The 21,314-nt window shown below is 42.8% G+C and overlaps 1 protein-coding gene across 3 annotated transcripts in view; it reads right to left on the bottom strand.

The window, feature by feature from the left end:
* Positions 1–65: 65 nt before the first annotated feature.
* LOC116853903 (synaptotagmin 1) overlaps positions 66–21,314 on the bottom strand; it is a 24,778-nt gene continuing 3,529 nt past the window's right edge. For 2 of the 3 annotated variants that reach the window (XM_032835234.1, XM_032835233.1), the window contains exons 2-10: positions 14,867–14,969; positions 14,597–14,704; positions 13,785–13,930; positions 13,605–13,703; positions 13,243–13,437; positions 12,959–13,135; positions 12,438–12,689; positions 11,902–12,117; positions 66–11,563 (exon numbers count right to left, since the gene is read on the bottom strand). In XM_032835234.1, coding sequence (XP_032691125.1) covers positions 11,923–12,117; positions 12,438–12,689; positions 12,959–13,135; positions 13,243–13,437; positions 13,605–13,703; positions 13,785–13,930; positions 14,597–14,704; positions 14,867–14,966 — 1,272 coding nt within the window. In that variant the 5' untranslated portion in view covers positions 14,967–14,969 and the 3' untranslated portion in view covers positions 66–11,563; positions 11,902–11,922. The remainder of the gene's footprint in view (positions 11,564–11,901; positions 12,118–12,437; positions 12,690–12,958; positions 13,136–13,242; positions 13,438–13,604; positions 13,704–13,784; positions 13,931–14,596; positions 14,705–14,866; positions 14,970–21,314) is intronic. The other variant, XM_032835235.1, reaches the window with a different exon arrangement.

The following is a 21,314-nucleotide window of genomic DNA, read 5'->3' as shown; positions in this document are numbered from 1 at the left end:
TCCCTTTTTCTCTGTTTCAACGAGTCAGACACAGGTATACAGGTGTAACAATATCAGAGAGGCCATTTATGTTAACAACAATATTTATTACATAATAATATTACGGTATAGTAATAACTTCTATGGATTTACAGTACACTGCCGCGCTAGTCCTTAATAATATGTATAATATGTAATGGAATGATTACAAGTTCCTCGCTTCAAGTCGGAGGCTCCTCGATGGCCTCGATCTTTGCTTGTTTTCCTACCTTGGTGGCTCCTTCGCGAGTTTCCCTATGTTCTTTCTCAAGCAATTCTTACGCGGACGGTGCTCCCGACGTCTATCCACGCGCACAAGCGCGCACACACACACACACATGCGTGCATAGGTAGGCAAAAATGCAACCGATTCCTTTCTCCAGAATATCGGTCCGATCTCGAAATTCCATGAGCGCCTCGCTCGAGCATCGTCCGCGTAAGTTTCGCGCAAGACGCGAGATACCTAGAAAACCAAGTGTTACCTTACGGCAAAGAACGCGACAATCTATCGTAAAAAGTGGACAGCACCAATACCTTCTGGTTAGCTTATCGTCGTCGAAATCTAATCTCAGTGCAAGGATTCACGTTTTGCGTGACGATGACGGTGTGGTCGAGACTTGATGCAAAAGGTAAACGCAACGGACTTCTCTTTCGATTCCGACAAGATCGGTGAAAAGCTTCGAAAGGAAACGATCGCCCAGGTTAACTGGATCCTCAGTCGTGATTAACGAACGGTTCGACTCAGCGCGAAATTCGGCGTAACATCGCGAATATTATGAGCGTGGATCAATGCGAGAAAGCACGCTTGGAGGACCTAAGTGGTCACGGACTGGTGATCGATCTAATGCATATTTATTATCGGGAGGGGATAATAAAGAAGCAGTCTGCGACCGCTGTAGTCATTAAGGTATGCTTTCTGAGGTGGATTTCGTCAAGCAGACCGAAACGGCATTTCAATTTTACTCATTACACTTCAGCGCTCGACGAATGAGAATCCGGTTAGCCCGCTCGTTTATTTCTTCTCGACCACTTTCCACCTGGGAAACTCTGAACTCTAACGTTTCAATATAATAACGTTCAATAAATCGTACAAATCGCTGAGCTATCCTTGATATCTTCCTTTTGCTGGTTGACAGCGAGAGAAAGTCATGTCTCGATGGTTCGTGAGGCTTATAATTATTCCGCAGGACACAGCAAAATCTTTGGGCCAAGTTATGTCGTTATGTGTCGTTTCGGTGACGCGAAGAAGAAGAAGAAGAAGAAGAAACGAATCTGGTGGGGGTCGCGAACGCAAAACGGGTCTTGATACTCCGTCAATCACGTCGAGGACGTTACTTCCAGACTAAGAACTACAGCTTTACAAATACTCTTCGTGTGTTTCGCTTTTATTTACATTTTTCTTGGTGCGCTACGTGCTGTTCGAAATCGGCGTACATGTGCATGAACGGATTTAACGCTGACGTATATCGATTTTATCATTATTAAACAGAGATCTGCTTTCCTCCTCTCTTTTCTTCATTCTTTTCTCTCTCTCTCTCTCTCTCTCTCTCTCTCTCTCTCTCTCTCTCTCTCTCTCTCTCTTTCTCTCTCTCTTTTTCTCGCTCGCTTTCTCCCTTTCTCTAATCCTTTCATTCTCGATGCACTCAAAACACTCGCGGAATCGCAGTTATTCAGCGAACTGGTCACACTCGGAAGTCGCCCATCTCACAGTGGTCTCCTCATCGAAGCTGAACGAACGTGTCGGGAGCTTGACTGTCACCCGAAGCTAAACGTGAACCAACGAGCTTCCAACGAGCGTGCACCGTTCGCAAAATACGATGCTCAATGTGCAGACAGAACACAAACGTCGCTTGATCGATGAGACTCGCTTGATCGCAACGCATCGCGGAAATACTTCGTGAATACCGTGTCCTATTCATCCGTATCAACAGTCGTTACTCGAGACTCGTTCCACGTGAGATACTCGGATCTGAATTCAATATCTTGGATAGATTTGAGTTCTCGAATCTCATATAACACACGCGACACATCACACACTCGTGATTGCGATTCAGCTAAAGAACTCACATCTGACTCTACAATCAAATCTAAGACCCGTATTAATAGTCGTTGTTTGAAACTTGTTTCAAGTGAGGCACTCATATTTAAGTTTAGAATTAGATGCGAGTTTCTCAGCGGAATCGCGCCTGCAAACACAATGTCACGTGTATCGCGTATGTTTCAACTGAAAAACTCAGATCTAATTCTCCGTTCAGATCTGAGCATATCACACCAGACAAGTTTCAAGCAACCACTGTTAACACGTGTCTAAGGACGTCACATGAGATTTTAAGTAACGACTATTACTAACACGGCCTTTAAACAGGTGAGACCCAAACACCAATGGCCGGACACAGGCATTCTTATCGTTTTGATCTTTAATTACGGATATTTAAACTTTCAAGATATAGAGTATATATATATATGTATATGTATATTCTATTTAAAAAATCCAGATATCCGTGTTTAAAGACCAAAGCAACAAGAATGTCCAGAGTTGCGTGTGTGCAGACATTGGTACTCTAACTTTGCTTCTCGTGGAGAAAACACAGTATCGAGTTGCAGAGTCACACGTTTCCCTTATAGAAATGTAATACTGATAAGTAATAATTTGGCCAGTGATAATTACTGTCGTTCAATAATTTTATTACTCGTACGAGTAAATTAATTAAGTAGTAATTTTATTAATTAGTAATTAATAAAATTACTATTTATCACTGGCCAATTTATCACAGCCAGATACTTTTCTATAAAGGTTATTATTGTTGAGAGACGGCGACGATTGTACGAGGGTTAACGAGGAAGGAGAAAAAACAAAAAATATCGGACATCGATAGTGTTTTTAACACTTGAATGAGTCGCTGAGGTTGTATTCCGCTGATCGTGGATGTGATTCCTCCGCATGATTCGTCCACGACGTCTACAAGTCCACTTGGGTAGATCGATCGCGACTTACCAACGATTCATATGTCTCGCCCTGCATTTCGATCTCAGCATACACAGACGCACGCGCTCACACACCCACACCCACACACACACACGCACGCACGCACGCACACGCGCGCACACACACACACACACACACACACACACACACGATCTACGTAGTATCACACTACACGGTGCGCTCGCTTACTTCCTACTTACTTCGTACACGATGACAATCAACTCGTTTTACTTGCTTCTAGTGAATACACTACTCATTAAATGATACATGATAATAATCGATATCGATGATGATGTCGGTACAATGGGCGACATTGTACATATAGGACGTACATGGTTCTCTTTATCGAATCCCGTTCCCTCCGTCCGCGCTTTTCATCCTCATGCGCTCTCTCTCTCTCTCTCTCTCTCTCTCTCTCTCGTTTCTTTTCCTCACTTTCTTAAAGCGCGTGATACTCGTTCGATTGTTGCGCGCGCAACACCGATCTCTCTCGAATGCAAAGAACGCGGCCGAAGAAGACGGATCTATTTTTAGATAGATTCTCAACTCGCGAGCAACGGCGTCGATCGGTTTCATTAGCACCGTCAGCACGTGAGAATCATTCAGACAAAGCGACAAAGTAGTCTCGAAAGTGACAGAGTGACATCAAAACATCACGTAGCCGTCGATAACAGTCGTAAATGTTCAGCACTTCCGGCGCGCGAGCACGTAAAGTTACAAATGACTGGACATTCGGGCGTGCTCAGAATTCCGGAATGATCGTAAAAGGGAGCCGGTCTTACATCTGGCCGTACGGTAGCGCCTCTATGTCTGCTCAAAGTGACGTAATAAACTGAGCTTCCTCGAAAAATCGATCAAGCGAGGTAGACTGAGGTAAAATTGAAAAGAAGACGCGCGGCATTCGCACGTCAGTTAATATTGAACGCTCTGAGAAAGAGTACTTCGTGGAAAGTTATTTGCGAGATACAAAGTTCATTTCTGCGAGATAAGATTTGTTTCTGTGAACAAATTTTATATCCCGCAAACAAGTTTCCAAGTATTTTCTTCTCAGTACACTGAGAACGAATACTTGGTGGAAATTTATTTGTAGGATACAAAGTTTATTTGTGTGAACAAACTTCCCCGACAGATTGATGTACATAAACTTTATGGCAACTTGAAGTATATTAAATCATAAAATTTAACAACATTGAGCCCCTTATGGCCTCAGATTGCAATCATATTTTATCACATAGAATGACAAAATAGAAATACGAAAAAAAATTATCAAACTTTGCTCAAAACAGTATGTCACTTTAAATATGATATGAAAATCTGAGTGTGATTTTTAGAATGTGAAATTTGTTACTGCATTAACATAACAAGAAATTTACATTATCGTATGAATTTAATAATTAATTTAATATACTTACACATTATATTCACTTCGCATAAACGTAATTAAAAGAACTCCATCAAGATTTCCTCGATCGATTGCCTCACGTCGTGAGATAAATTTTCAAGCATTTATTCAAGTATTTCAAACATTCCCACAAGTATTTCATTCTTAGCGCGCAATTAATCCTCGCTTAATTAAAAACAACTTGAAAGTCAACCTGCTTCTCCACCTATTTCCTATTTTCCGTTTCCTCAAGGTGCTATTAGTGGAGGAGTCAACGATAACGAACGACTTCGCGATTGTTCGTCGCACGGGTGCGCTAAAGATCGCGTCGACGCCGTTCGCCCGCCGTTCTTCAACAATGTAATTATATTTAAATCACGTATCCTCTCCTTAAAGTGATTTAAGTACAATGCTGTGTGTATGTGTGATAATAACGGTGCCACGCGCTACCGGTACAATCGTTTACAATAATTGGTCCTGAAGAAACGATAGAACCAAACCCGGGGCAACCCAATATCGGCGTATCGCGCGCAAGTGGAGAGTGACTCTCTCGGCGCAGAGCGCGAGTTCGCGATCGCCATCCCCGAGGACAGTGATCGCGAAACCTCGGCCGTCCGGGATGAAGAGACTTCGGGGACTTCCAAGGCCTGCGAGACGCACTACGAAGACTATATAATGTGAGAGACGCTTTTACCACACCACTACTACATCCCCTACGCACACCTTAGACGCGACGAGTCGGATTTTACGACGCGTTTCCTAAGTAACCTGCGCGTACGATAAATGCTAGGAATGGATTGAAACCTGATTTTTAAGTCCTCGAAACTCGAATCCAAAACTTTGTGAGACCTCGAAATTCTCGAAACTTGAGAGACTGTACAAATATAAAATGCTAATTTAAAAAAAAGGTAATTGCATAAAACAAGCTCCTGCATAATTTTACTTTTTACTAAAAAAAAAAATAAAAACAGTTTTATCAACATTTTAATGCACAATTATCAAAAGGAGTATTTCTGGTCAGGAACTAAAAACTCAATATAATTTTTATCAGAAAATTGAATTTTAAATCTTTAACACAGGAACTAGAATATCAACAAAATTTTTCAGAAAATTAAGTTTTCATTAGACATAATTAGGTAGAATATTAATTAAATATAGTTAGGTACAAACATTAGGTTTTAAACATATTTAGATAGAATGTCAAATATAGTTATATGGAAATTAGATGAAAATAATTATTTTTAAACATGAGAAAAACTAAAACTAGATAAAATTTTGAATTCTTTAGAATTTTTATCTATTATCATTACTAAACTATTTAAAACATTTAGTCAAAGTTTTTGTTTGAAAACACTAAGATATGAACTTTTTCCGAGTCTAGTCAGGTCGATTCAAGTTTCGAGAGTTCCCGATCACAAAGATAGAACAAAGTTTCGAGACCTCGAAACTTTTCAGAGTTTCAAGGGGTTACGAGGTTTCGAGAATCTCATCCTTAATAAATGCTTATACGTGTTGGATCGTCGGTTTCGCCTCCGATCCACTCCCCTCTAAGTTAGACTGCTTGGACTTATCGATATCGGCGGCTATCGTTTCCCACCTCACCGCGATTCGCGAGCGAAAAGCTCGTGCCTTCGATGACGTCGTCGTCGTCGGCGTTATTTCCTCCGAGTTACCGTTCTTTCTCTTCTCGTGATCTTCCAACTCGCTCGACGTAACGATAAGAATGAGACGCTCTTTGGGCATTTAAAGGATACTAAATATCACTGAATAAGTGAAATGGGAATAAATGTCTCTGGGAATGACGGAGTGCGAAAAATTCAAAGAATTCCTCCGTCAATCGAAATTATCGCGAGCTCGTGAGTCTCTCTCTTTCTCAATGTCGATACGAATTGTGTGTGGGGGCAATTTTATATTTATTATGTAGATTATATCGTTGCAAAAAGGATATAAAAGAGTCTCAGTTTGACGGCTCCGCGACAAAAGTACACGCAATACACATGAGAAAAAATTTGATTAGACTAACGAAATGTCTGATGAAGTATGAATGAACCACACGTTCGGTTGTGGTGTACCAGAATCCTGTTCCAATTGACTGATCTGACCAACTTGAACAAGTCCTGGTCAACCGGATATCTTGTTAGCTTGAATGGAATTCTGCTGGCTTCATCCGGCGTTCGATTAATCTGAGCAAACTTTCCTCTCCGTGCACGCGAGCCGGAAACGCGGCGAATTGGCCTCTTCGGTTCTCACCGTTACGTTTCCGCGCGCGAACGACGGCGACGACGACGACGACAATTACGCCCGAATTTCCGTTAGCAGGATAGATATACAGGTCGATATATCACCGGATTAGCTTCGAAACGTCGGGAGATAAGGGTAAAGGACCGAGCGCCTTCTCCAACGGCATATCATCCCCCCTTCCCGCGAGGGCTTCATCTACAATAAATTACTTTAATCTCCACGTTGTAACGATAATAGGTGTAACGCGTAATTATAATCTTATATACCGAGTAAACGCTACGATACAAAGCTAAAATCAATAGATATCACCAAATAGTCCATCCTCGCTGTCCTCGGTTATCGTTTAACAATATTATGATTATTATTATTATTATTTTTATTATTATTATATTTATCGTTAATTATTATTATATATTATCGAGAGACGCGGCGCTGCGTCCGTGTACCTACACCTAGGGTGACATCGCTGAATGTCTTTCTCTTCCATACTCTGCTGGAAGTCTCGCGGAAAACCTATAAGACGTGTGTGACTCTAAATAACGTTCTCTCTAGTCGTCAGGAAAAAAATATACAAAAATAAACACGTCGTTCTTAGCGGTGTAAATGCAACGAACATCGACGAAAGATTTTTAGCATTTCTACACGGCGGATTCGCCCCTCCTCTTAAAATCAATCGCGAATAAAGTGCACACGTTGCTTGAAGCTTGGTGAAGTTTGGGACTAAGCGAGAACCAAGACTTCCGATCACCCTGAGTGTACGATCGTGTCAACCGGACGCTGCCGTATACTCCTATATTTTACCGTCGCTAGAATTCGATTGATTATATAACATTTTCCCTCTCTCTCTTTCTCTTTCTCTCTCTCTCTCTCTCTCTCTCTCTCCCTCTCTGTCTTTTTCTCGTATATATCGCTAAAAAACTAAAAATCGCACTAGTTACAAACGGGGAGCGACGATCAATCAACAAACGACGGACACAGAGAATCGTAGCTGCCGAAGGGATTTTCGTACTGACGTGTATATTTACAGAAAACCGTCGCGCAACCGCCAAACGGCGAGAGAGAAACGTATGTTCAAGCCTTTTCTTAAACGGTTCGACCGACTGCCCCGCACTCGCAATAGAGTACGAGGTGTATTATTATAGTAGCTCGCAAAACGGCTTAGACACAATAAATGTCATAGCTAATTCGTTCTCCGATCGGGGAACATGGATGTGGGTGACCGATCGGTTACCGGTTTGGGATGAGCCATATCTAGTACATTATTTGTACCACGTAATTCTGACAATTGAAGACCTCCCAGTACTATCTTCTCTTCTCTTTTTTATGGTACTTATGTCCTTTGTAATTGCGTAGGGTTTTTATTCCAACGTGTGCCGCCAATTTTTGGCGACACATGCTTAAGATCGCATTCTGAAACGTTCTTTTTGAGGAAAATTTTACTCAATGTCCTATAGTTCACGTTGCACATATTATAGAATACTGGGTAAAGGTTTTCTCAAAAAACGTCGTTTTAGAATGCAAGAATATGCGCTCTGAAATTTATTGTGTCTAAACCGTTATTCTTGATCCGCTGTACACTCTGCTGCAAAACGGTTTTCACACTATTTTTAAAGTCGCAACGCGTAAGATTGTCACAATTGCGAGCCACTATAGACCAATTTATGCAACGATTGGCTATATCTTTTGTTACTAGCCAATTATTGCGGAAACTTGTCAGTGTTTCGTAATTGTGATAATTTTGAGCGATGCAATTTCATTGGAAAAAATATAAAAATCGCTTTGCAATTGGATTTACTTCACTGCGATTCTCTCTCTCTCTCTTTCTCTCTCTCGTGGATTCGTTTCGTGTACGAGCGAGTTGCGTTTCCCAAAGTCGCTCTCAACGTTGCAGCAGCAACTCGTTCGTCGACGAGTTACTCCCAACCCGAGGCTCACGCTTGAGAAACCAAAGTGTTCGCGGCTAATTACAGGTAGATGCGAAATGATGCTTTTCGTCCACGCGCTTCCACCGATCTCTCCGTCCTCCGTTTCGCGCGTCCGGTGTTTCCCGCACAGACGTCCTCGTGTGTCCGGGGACACCCGAATATCCCCGGCACGGGGATCCCGACCCGAGTGTCGCTCCTCGATTCAACTTCGGCGATTGCGGACTAACGCAAGTCAGGATGAATAGGCCCGTTCCGCGACTCACGGTTTAATCGATAACAGTATATCTGCAGATATAACTCGTGATATAATGCATATATGCGTTTATGCGTAAGATGTATGCGTAAGATGTATGTATGTCTTGCATCAAGGCCATTCTGCGATTGCGTAAGCGCGATCATGAACGTAAGATCAGAGTGTTTTGTTCACTGATTGCTTCATTCCGATTGGCTGTCGCAATCGCTTACAACCACTTGCGATCACGCTCACGCAATTGCAGAGTGATCTTCATGAGTACAGACTGCGCGAGAACGCACACGCGTCCTTCGTGCGTCGCGCGCGAACGCAACACGCAACGAGATGAGAGCGGCGGAAAGTGGAAAAAGCCAGCGCCGTCGTGTAGTCGCGCGCGACGTACGGATTTCTCCTTCGTCGGGAATCCGAGCGCGCGGAGATCAGCCGCGAGCACGGCTCGCCGATCAAAGTGTATCGCGTCCGTCTACACGAACCACAGATCTCGCGAAACGTCGTCAAAGAACGAACTCAAGTCTGCCCCCAGCATTCGGGCCCGATTAGACTCGCTTAATCTCGAGAATCTCTCACATAATTGTGTAGAGATGACAGCGGATAACAATAATAGAATGAGCTGCACGCACTTGAATACGCCTTATATGCTGTAACTGTGTACTTCAACGTTATATATTCTAAGTAACAACGCGCCCGTGACTTTTTTAGATTTTTCAATATGTTAAGGTAAAAGTGTCAATGTCTAGTCACGCATTTACACATTCTTGTTGTTTTTCTTGAAATATATGGAGATATATCTGAACTTTCAATATAAAAAAAATATATATATATACATGTATTAAATATATACATATGTCCTATGTTGAAAGTTTAGATATAATAATTAAATATAATTAAATATAAATATTTGTATCTAAAAAAATATCATTAAAATATTAAATTAAATCATATCACATATTAAATATTAAATTTTAGATAAGCCAATTATATATAATATATAATCGGCATATTTAAAAACCAAAAGATCCGATCTCACATCAAGTTTATCGCTGGCGCGTTAAATGCACGAGATCGCAGTGCTCCATTTTTCATACGGAATTGCGAGAAAATATTTTCACGGGCAGAAAGACGGACGCAAGAGTCCAAGAGGCCCGATCTGGTGCATGCGGACTCGGGTCGAACGATACAAATCTGCTCGCGTGGTCACGTGATTGTGTGATATATCGTTTCTAGAGCGACTTCTCATTACAGCCATGGCGCGTAATCTAAGAGAGCCTAACTATATTATACACGAAGGATATCGCGGGATTCAAGCGCGTCGCCCCTTTGCGCGAAAATACAGGCGCGTGCCGTTTCAGCGGGCGGCCGATCGATACGGAAACGTCCACGTCCCTGAGCGGCGCTTATGCACGTTCGGAGCCACGCTTTGACCTTTCGAGTGCAATGAGAGGGTTCAGTGCACGACGCGATCTCGATCTCTTCTCGAGGTAACTTAAAGCGCGAAGCGATGGATCGTGAGAGATGCGCGATACATGAGCGATGGCCAGCACCAGCGAGTGTCGAGTGAAGGGCCCGGTGGAAAAGAAGGAGACGGAGAAGGACGCGGGTGACAACAACACGGGGGTGGAACTGCTACGGCGAGCTGCTTGAACCGCGTGACTGAGCTCGAAATGAGCTTTCTTCGAGGGAACAATTCTGCAAGCGCGCAAAACTGTCTTCCCTGAGGGAAACGGCGAACGCGACGAACGATTCGAGCTTGGCCGAGTTTGCGGCCACTCGCGCAGCGCCCTTTGCACCGAAGCCCTTCGATTCGCAAGTAATGTTCCGAAAGCTATCCCTCGAGTTCGACGATTACACATTGTCAAACTCCGTCATCTCGTGCGCAAGCATGCACTGAGAAAAAAATGTTCGGTATTTGTAACTATGTAATCGCACTTGGAGAAACAATTACTGTGCAGATTATGTTGAAGAAAATCATTTTTTTCTTTTTTTATTAAATTTTACCATATTGTTAGCGATAACAATCTTGCATGCATGTTTCTACTGTCATTTGACTGCAAAAAATATGGCGGAGCGAAAGTAACAATAATTTTAGTTAGATCAACCGTTTTTTTTCTCTCAGTGCAGTGCTGACGTGCCCCGCGCTATCGCCGCCACGTGTTCTCCTCGCTTAGGTAAAATTATGCCGCTACTTTTCTCTCTTCTCGAACGATGTAGCCGAAATCGTTGCACGGGGTGTCTCCTGACAGATAATAAGATGCTCTGTCCCATCTCTGGGATAATATTGATCAGGAGACATCCCGTCTAACGACGCGCTTAGAAAATTGCTCATTTAATCCGTACTAACTAGCCGAACCAAGGCGGAAGCGTATCTGCGATCTAATGATGTATAGATATTCCCTTCTCAGGATGTGAGTACTTTTACGAATTTTCAGCGTTCTCGTCGGCTCGACGGAGACGCGTTACTTGAAATCATTCTCAACGTTACATCTACAGAGAGAAGTATATTAGATATATGTATGTATATACAAGACACTACACTCCACATGAGAACATATTATTTTAAATCCTTCATGGTTGGTATTTTATCGTTTAGTTTAATCATAGATTATTAATATCTATTAATTATGTATTTGTTTCTCTTCTCTTTCGCATCGAATTTATTCTCTTTTTTATTCGTGTTCTCCCTCACCCTCTTTTTTTTTCTATATCCCTATATCTCTCCCCCTCACTCTCTTCTCCGTCGCCCTTTCTCCCGACCGATTATCCTGAAAAGAGAGAGAGAATCGCCTTCAGGACAACCCTCCTTATCGCAAACGTTTTCGTCAACCGTCGACCAAACGAACGAATCAAAACAGAAACTGTTCAACACTGGTTGTGTAGAATGTTCATGCAGAATTGCTGATTTTAAATTTAATTTGTTAATTTGATTTGTCAACCCTCGTCTCAATTTCAAAAGCGCTATCCAGCGCTACGATAGTTCGATCGAGCGAATATCTGACTCCCGATCGGTCGTGGAATCCGTCATTAAAAGTAAAATCGGATGTGCCGAGACATTCTACATACTTGATCGCACCCACGAATCCCTCTGATACTAAAAACGTACCTTAACTGAACGTCAACATTCTTAATCTTTCTTATCTCCGTCCTCGGGGTCCTTCAGCGTGTGCCATTGGGCGATTGGGCGCCTGGGAGACGCCAGCATGTCACTCCAATGTCTCAATTCCGTTCCGCTCGCGTTTTGTCCCAACACGACCTTGCCGATCGGTTCTGATGTGCCGATGCGATCGTAATCTACTACGGTGACGACGAGTTGCACTTTCTGAAAGAAGAAGGCTCATGGAATCTCACGGATGTTGAGGATATCGTTATCACCTCAACATTTTGATAACTTCGGAGCGTCAATTGCTATCACATATCTGGATTTGCATCGTTTGATCGGAATGTTCTTGTTATCGCCATGAACAACTCGGATTTTACGTATCATGTTTTTCAGAGATTTTCCTTGAGATTGTTATCGTTTCAACTTTAGAATTTTTAATTTTAAAATTTCTCAGTGCAATTTCTTTTCGTCATTTTGTTGTTCGACGATTCTACGATCGTCAAGACGCAGACTCTGACGAAGAAGTTCCTCTTACGTACCTGTATCTGCTCGAAGGGTACCTCGAAGGTGAATGATTCGTTGTAGTACGGGTTAAGGGTGCACTTCTTGATCGACGTCTTCTTCTTTTTCAGCCTCTTGCCATTTTGCATCAAGGCGATCTTGACGTAAGGGTCCGAGAGACCGCCGACGTCCATCTTCTTCAGATTCTTGGCTTCCAGAATGACCACCGTGAGCTTGCCGGCCGTCGGCACGTATCTCAGCGAGAAGCATATGTCTCCCAGTTTGTTGTCCTGTAATCAACAAGATCACTTTGTTCCTAATATATCCGCGATGAGATACGCGCGAGATGAAACGTGTTTTCAGCGTTAATAAACTCTAATTAGGCGTTAATTTGACTCTCGGCAACGATACAAGTTCAGCTGTCCAGTATATTATTATTCTTATTCTAACTATTTCTATCTAGTATTATTCTTATTGTCCAATATATTATTATTCTTATTCTAAATTCTACTCTTATTGTATCATATCGAACAAACGAATTGTCCTTCTGCCGACTCACCTGTCCACCCTCGCCTTCAACGCTCTGCAATTCCCGCCATTCTTCGATCGTCTGCGCCAAGTCGACCTGACAAAGCGGCACTTTGACCTCGCCGATCTGATCGTGTTTCGAGAATCTGTCAAAGTCGAAGATGGCGAAGACGAGAGTCTTGTTCATGGCATCGGCATAAGGGACGCTCTGCGTTCATCAATGACATTAATCCGCATAGTCAATTGGACATGTTGTGATGTAAAAGAATCTCGATCGATTGTAATTTCTACGAGGCGCTACGGGACTCAACTGACCTTGAAGGTAAAGGTTTCGTTGAAGACCGGGCTTAACGTCTTCCTGTGAACCTTCGTCTCAAACTTTTTCTTCTTGTCCGGCAGCAAATACACCTTCACGTACGGATCTGACGTGCCGCCCATGTCCAATGCCGGCAATTCTTCCGCCTGTATCACCGTTACGGCGAGACTGTTCGAGTTAAAGTCGTATTCGAGCTGCAATCAAACGCGTTCTTCTCATGACACATTCTCATGTAACACGTATTAATTTCCTCGAAGTGCTTTTATCTAGATTCGATCCACGTCAGAGAACTTACTTTCATTACACTTCATTGCACATTTTGTTATATTATATTGTGCGTTATTAAGTGGAAGATACGTACCTTGTACTGCAGCTTGCCGAGCTTGACTTCGCTCTGCTTGCTCTCGGCTTCGTCCGGCTCTTCGGCATTGTCCGTCAGCTCCTCCATATCCGGCTGGACCTTCGCATATCGAAGTGGATTCCACGAGTGTAGAATGTGTCTCTAGCGTCTACATAAAGTCACGGAACACCGAGTACATACCTTGTCCTTGTACGTGCTGCCGAGAAGCTGCACGGACTTGAGGTCCACCGCGCCCTTCAGACCCTTCTTGCCGTCTTTGGTACGTCGTTTGCGACAACATCTTCGTATACAGCAGAAACAGATGCCGAGAATAATTACACCTATCCCTGCGCGGCAGAAGAAACACAGAAATGTGTTATAATTAAGTCTCGCCAGTCAATTCTCTTCATATGCACACACATGTTCGTGTACTCGTCGTTCGTGTGATCGCCCATAAGGACTTTAATGATTATATTTCTTTTAATTATTGACAGATCGCAGCAATAGTTTAGGAAATAAGCTTTGTTTCATATTACCATCTTTCTTCCCTGCCAAGTTTCGCGAGATAGAACTCTATAAATAGGATCCCGCTTTCGTTACCCGAAGAAAGATCGCGCATCATCAAGTAGCAGAAATATGTTCAACAATAAATATAATAAAAGAACAAAGGCCTATAAGAATCAATGATGAAGAGGACTAACAACTGACCGAAACGTTTGTCTTTTCTAATTCATAGAAAATAAATTTGCTTTTTGCCCATACATTGGCATTTGGCTCTTACACGGATGTTTATTAAAATTATATTGTAATTGATGCAGAGCCATTCATATTAATTAAGTTTAGCAAAAAGGATGAATTGTATACGTATGAAATATCAGCAAACGCGACGAAGTGTCTTCCTCGCTTTGTATTTTAAAGTCGCTTCGCGGACTGTGGTCTTCTAGCTTACAGATAATAAGGATCGATTATTCCCGATTGATTGGGATCAGGCTCGTCGAAGGTCACTTCATTACCTATTAAGATAGCAACAAGCCCCCACGGCGGTATTCCCATCTTATCCGCCATTTTCTCCCCGAAATCCTCGACGGCCTTAACCGCGCTCTCGGTGACTTCATCCGTAGCTGAAATCATGGAACATTCGGGTTAACACACTTTGCCTGAGAAGATAATCGCGCATAGTCACTCCGGCAAATAATCGCCACTGTTTCCCGGCTAATTAGCGCAGAGTGACTGATTGATTCCTCCTGATGAAGATTAAGCGAGAGTTCACGCTAGGTACTCACTGAATTTTTCTTCTTCTGTGGTGAAAAGTGAATTGGGCGAGGTAGCGCTGTTGGCTTCCTCGCGCACCTCGTTCACGTCCCTCTTGAAAAACGGTGGCATTTTCTGCGTCAGAAAAACATCGTCGTGAGTGCGGGCAATGTTTTTGTTGCATAAGGTAGCAGCTTGTCTCGGACACAACTCCTGCTCTGCTCTCGTCTAACAAATCGAGCCACAATTTTTCGAGCGCCCCGAGGAAGGGCTTCGATTTTACTTCTCCACGTAATAATCGCGTGGCACAGGCCGAATTAATCAGCGACGTCGGAAGTTAGACATGCCGCGGTCGTGATAGATCATGACGCGTGCGAGCGACAACGGCCACCATTGGACATTTCGTAATCTACGAGAGCATTTCCGCACTCGAAACCGCATGCGTATCGCAAAAAGCTGAGCTTTGGGCGAACGATTGTTAACGAGCACGCAACCACGTCACGGACGGACGAGGCTCATTTATCTGGCTCCGTAGCCGTAAAAAATCTAAATCGGCGTAGCAAAGCGCGAGCGGTGGAGTCATTCGTGATAATTGCGTGCGCGACGCGCGCTCTGACATCGAGTACAGGAGCAGGTTGAAAAAGGGAAGAAAAACAGGGTTAAAGCGCTCGAGGAACGAGAAGGGATGTCGCGACTCTTTAATTTATATACATGCCGGATCTTCCGTTAATTTCCATTGTGAGACCTTTCCGCCTACGACTCGGGAATATTGCACGTAATTCTGTCAGCGCAAGGCCGTGGGCCGTCTGTTATTTCAGCGTCGTCGCGCTTTGGTCTTCGAAGGTGATCTGCGTTATAACGACAGAGAACAATGTCCGCAGAAAGGTTGCCGAGATAGAGCTGAAAAGGTACGGCGATATATACAGGGTGTCCCAGACCACTATAAACTCAAACTTTGCGAGAGCGTAGAACAGATTGAGGTGAATAAGAAAGTGACATGATTTTACGACATTCGCAATAATTATCGAGATATTAATCAAAGAGGATTGATGAAGGATCACGCGCGATACGGCAGATGAGTTGCGACAGCGACGCCTGTCCTCTTGTGCTTATAGACCAGGTCAAATTGCACAAATTTGTCCTCTGACATTTTGCAAATAATTATGTGGATCTTTAGTTATTAATTAAAGAAGATTGATGCATAATTGTGCGCGTTAACGCATCGGTATACTTTAACTAATAACTTAAAATCCACGAAAGCCTCATATGGTTTTGCGATACTCGCAATCATTATCGAGGTATTAATCAAAGAGGATTGATGAAGGATTACGCGACATCTGGGACACCTTGTATATACACACATATATATACACAAGTATATATATATATATATAAAAGGCGTGATATGTTGCGATGGCGATGTATTATCGAGCCGCGCGTGGGAGTTTGTCCGCGCCAATCCATAACTGAATGAGACGCGAAAGAAATAAACAGAGGGTGAGATAGTAAGTTACGGCGAGGAGGGTCCGTCTTTCATATGGGACACCATGAAGAAGAAAGCGAGCCGAGAAGCAAGCAGAGACAAACCGCCATGAAACACATAGAGAAGAAAAACATAATGAAATTGCGGCGGCGATGGATTGTGTAAATCGCTTCCTTTTGTCATCATTAATTGCAAGTAACTATTACTGCTGTGACTACGAAAATAGTGCATTAAAATTGAGTAGATCGCGAGCGGTCACGAATTACAATTGCAAGTAAGATAAATATACCAATGCCCGGACATGTACCTAATTCCGGACACTCTTATTATTTTGAATATTTCTCTAAATATTTCATCTTTCAACGTACACTAAATATAAATATTAAATATATGTATACCAATATGTATGTGTTGTACGTTGAAAGTTGAAATATTCATACTCAAATATAAAAATAATAACAATGTCCGGAGATGGGTACATGTTCGGGCATTGGTACATTTACCTTAACATCTTTTTATAATTATTAATGATTATGTAATATTCCTCTAATTAATATTTCTCTTATTTATTTTTGTTGCAATCACTAACTATTATAATGATTGATCCTTGACAAATTCTTAATTGAAAGTAACTGACTGTACTTGCTATTGCAGGTGACGACGAGAATCGTGCACTGAGACTCAATTGAAATCCTCGACAAACGTAGATTAGGAGCAATTCATTTCGCCGGGCAAATGAGCGCGAAGTTTAGCCAACGCGAGCGTCAATGAGTACGATAGCTCGACACGGCGATATAATGTAGTTCGAACAACTAAATGAGATCGATCCCGCTGTAGGGAGTGATTTAATAGCCGCGTTCAATATTACAAAGCGCTCAGTGAACTCTTGCATTTAATTAGCGTATATTTTTAGATTTAAAGGAATATGCCAATCGAATGCAAGAGCTCACTGAGTGCTCAGTGAACGATTGCAGTACCGGATATATCAATTTATTCTTTTGCAGTAACTGTATCGCGCGTATCTAGAGCTTTAGATAATCGTCGTCATCAAGAACGCATCGGCGAGACGTAACGAGCAGCGGGGCGAAATCAGCGGACTGAAACGCGATTTGAGAAGATGACACTCGCGCCCTTATGTAATCCTCCATCCCATCCTATAATCCTGGCCTGCGGGCATTGCGATAACTCTCCGTTCCTCTATCGTCTCCACCGCTCTCACACCTCTCCGCCATCGGCACAGCTATCGTCCTCTTTCCTTTCGATCGAGCATTTCTTGCTCTCGCAACCTTGCAGGCGCGTCGTCATTGTGTCACGCCGCAGTATATATCGGGTTTATTTTAATATTTTCTCTCTCTCTCTCTCTCTCTCGCGACTATACGCGCGAAAAATCACACGAGAGAACGACGTCACTATCGCTATCGCATGTTGTCCCGCTTTATCAGCATTGGGATGTCGGCAGATGGATGAAGATGACGTAGTATCCGTCGATAATCGCAATTGTCGGCGATACCCTGTGGCTTAAGGACAGTTTTTCCGATCGTCTTCGTATCTTCGAGATTGCGCGGAGGGCTATGACAACATGGGATTTTCACGTGTTGATGTGTTCGTGCCTTTTACGTGCGCGATTGAGTACGCGTGCACAAACGCGCACAGCAAGTGTGCGCGTATGTATGCGTGTGTATATATGTGTGCGTGTGTGCGAGAGATCGATACCGGATAGCTTCCAATAGGATTACTTATCCTAGACACAGTGTGCGAGGTTCTCTCGCACAAGATGCTGCCAGCGACGTCTTTGTCGCGATCAACTTGAAACTGCAACTCCTCAAACTTGCCATCCTCCGAGGAAACATCCAGTTAATCATCCGGATGTGTCAGCCAAAGAAGTGGAAAGTCGTGGAAAAAGAATCAAAAGACACAGAGAGAGAGAGAGAGAGAGAGAGAGAGACGCGAAGAATAACAATGAAAGATGTATCGGAAATAAATTCACTGTTATGTACCCTAAAAGATTTATGTATAGCTCTATAATTATACAAAAATACAATTTCGAAAGGGACTAAAGAGCCAAGGTGCGGGTGTTAAGCGCTACTTTATATTATACATTATAAATTATAAATTTAATAATATAATAATCTTATTAGTAATTTAATATAAATTATAAATTTATAATGTATAATATAAAGTAGCGCTTAACTACCAATCTTTAGTCCCTTTCGAAATTATATTTATGTATCGGAAAATTGCAACATGAATTTGCATGAAGTTACGTGAATTCCTTGATAAATTAAACGTAACCTCTCGCTCACACACTATTGCAGGCCAGATTTTCATTCCTTCCGACTTATCGCGAAGAATTTCAATTACCGCGCAAAGATGCGCTATCTCTTTATCTCGCCCGCATTCGCGGATATGAGAGAGTGGCCCGGTAATCGTATTAAAAATTACTTCGAGTTCAAAGGATTAATTTACCGCGAATCACAGGTGCTCATCGTTTGAACCCGGCGCTCGACAAAAGAGGCAGTAATATCTCCGCTACTTATTCCGTAACTCGAAAGTTCTCTCGAACAAAATGTCGAATTTATCGTCGTCGAAAGTTCATCGTTATCGATAACGCGTTCCTCGATTCATGGCTATAGAAAAATACACACACACACACACACATACGCACACATAAATATTTTTAATGCAGAGGATCCCTTTGCAAAAATTGAGCTCGAACGGAGTTTCCTCCGGAAATCCACCCTTTGATCAAAATAATCGAAGATCCTCTCACGCCTCTCCCACTTATAAACTAGTTGGCCTCTCTCATCAGGCGCGGTTGAAACACCCCTTTCTATCAGACCAGCGAGCCTTGTTACGCGTTAATTGGGATATCCACACGCGCCTAAACGACCGTAGATACACGATACGCGCGCGCGTACGCGTAAATGAGCACATTTAAAACGCAAATCAATACAGCCAATATGCCGACAGATGAACCTGTCGTACTGCACCGGTTTGTCCAAACTTCCTAGGCAGACTTATTCATTTATCCTTAATCCACGCTTCTTTCGGCTTTGGATGGTCTCCAGTTTTTACATTCATACATATCATCGTCCACATCGCTCCATTCCTACTTCTTTAGTTATTTCCTCTTTTCTAATTTTCCTTCTTTCTATTCATCTACTATCATCTACCGTCGAATCAACCCAAATCTTCTTTAGCTTCAGATCAACTTTATAAATTTTCATTGTATAAATAATCTAATATAAATTAATAACTGATAAAACTCTAATAACACAAGTTGATATAAACTGATAAAAACTCTAAGCAGATTTATTCGGATATTTTGACAAGACGTACCCTCCTCTCCAATCGGCAGCCAATGTGTAAAGTTGTGTCGAATTGTGTTATATATTTTAGGTGTGTGAAATTCATATATTTTAATAATATATGTGTATCCACAACCTCGTGCGACATTTCTCAATAATACAGAAAATATGCAAATAAATAGGAAAATCAAATGAATATCTATAAAAATGTCTAAAAGAACATGTAGGTCTCCAGTTGTCTCCAGAGAACATGTGTGTTACTGATATATGCGGCGTGATGGAAAGTTTGCATTGTTTTATTCAACGTCGCGCGCGTCACTTCTTTCCGAAATAACCGATTCAATTGATACGAAACTTTCCACGCGGCGCAGGGAAGCTACTTTCTCTCCCCCCATCTTCGACGTGTCAACGTCAATGCGCGTTTTCCGTGAGTTACTAACACGGCAGTTACGCAGATGTGACACCTGTCACGCGTAATTCTGCCGCGTTACATCAATATACAGGTCAGCGTGACGGGTAAAACGATTTGCAACACTTTTTCATATTTCTCTTGAGGACAGAAATGAGTGTGAACCGTTTTGCAAACGAGTATACCACCGAGTCCCCGAGCTGAGTCTGTGTTCGAGCACGCACAGCTGCTAGCGAAATGGATGAAGAACTCGTTATACTGATCAATATGTTGATGTAACGTATACTCTCGGGCGTTGGAAGAATGCGCGCATTTATTGTATTTAATGACGTATAATTTCACAGAGCACGCTAAGTTAAGACGAATGTACGAGTGCGTTTTTTCAGTACCCATCGCGAATGCCAATCCGTGTTAACGTGAATGGGGTTTAAGTGCACGGAGCGAAAGAATTCTTCTCTTCTTTTCATTTATTCACACGAACCGGCTCGTGTTTCGTGCCGACTCAAACATCCCTTTCTCTGTATCTTAGAGAGAAATACAAACGTGGCGAAGTGGTGCTTGTGGAAGCACATTACTAACGAAGTCTGAATAAAGAGAATCGTACAAAGGATTCTGAAATTTGCACAATTGTTCTCGCAAACGGTTGAAACAGGATCCGCGAGTACTGCGCGTACTCGCGGTGCAATCGCCCAAATGCAACAAGAGCGCGGGGTGCAGGCTTTCCCCTTCGAAATAACGGTCATTCGACTATCGACTGGCCTACATCCTTCTCAAGGACGACGACTTCGTTCGCCGGGTTCGTTCTTAAGGCATCCAACGCCCTTTTCATGAATGAACGTCCTCGAGACACCGGCTGTGTGGCGTGAGCAAAAATGATATCGGCCGCGGGGGTGCGTGACGTTCCTCTTCACGAACGTGATGAGCGTAACGCGGCTTCCACTCGTCCTCGCCCGTGAGGACTCTCAATCAGGACCATACCGAAATAGTGCCGTCGTGAACTCGAGCCGCTTATCGATCACGAAGGTTAATGTGGGCTTTTCAAAACGCACCTCTCGTCGGGTCACTGCCGTGCCTCGATTTCACCGGCATTTCGTACACTTGAGAAAGCTGGGACACCCTGTATACGCGAGAAACAAAAGCGGCACTCGAGCGCTCGTATTTCGACGATACTCGATATCTCGTAAACATCGTGAAAGAAATTATTATGGATCACAGAGAGATAGAGAGAGAGAGAGAGAGAGAGAGAGAGAGAGAGAGAGAGAGAGAGAGAGAGAGAGAGA

The sequence above is a fragment of the Odontomachus brunneus genome, unplaced genomic scaffold (assembly GCF_010583005.1).
Source record: "Odontomachus brunneus isolate Ranch 3 - 2012 unplaced genomic scaffold, Obru_v1 Obru_scaffold_007, whole genome shotgun sequence".
NCBI lineage: Eukaryota > Metazoa > Arthropoda > Insecta > Hymenoptera > Formicidae > Odontomachus > Odontomachus brunneus.
Note: the sequence above shows the minus strand (reverse complement) of the source record. Positions and strands in the feature narration are given on the sequence as shown.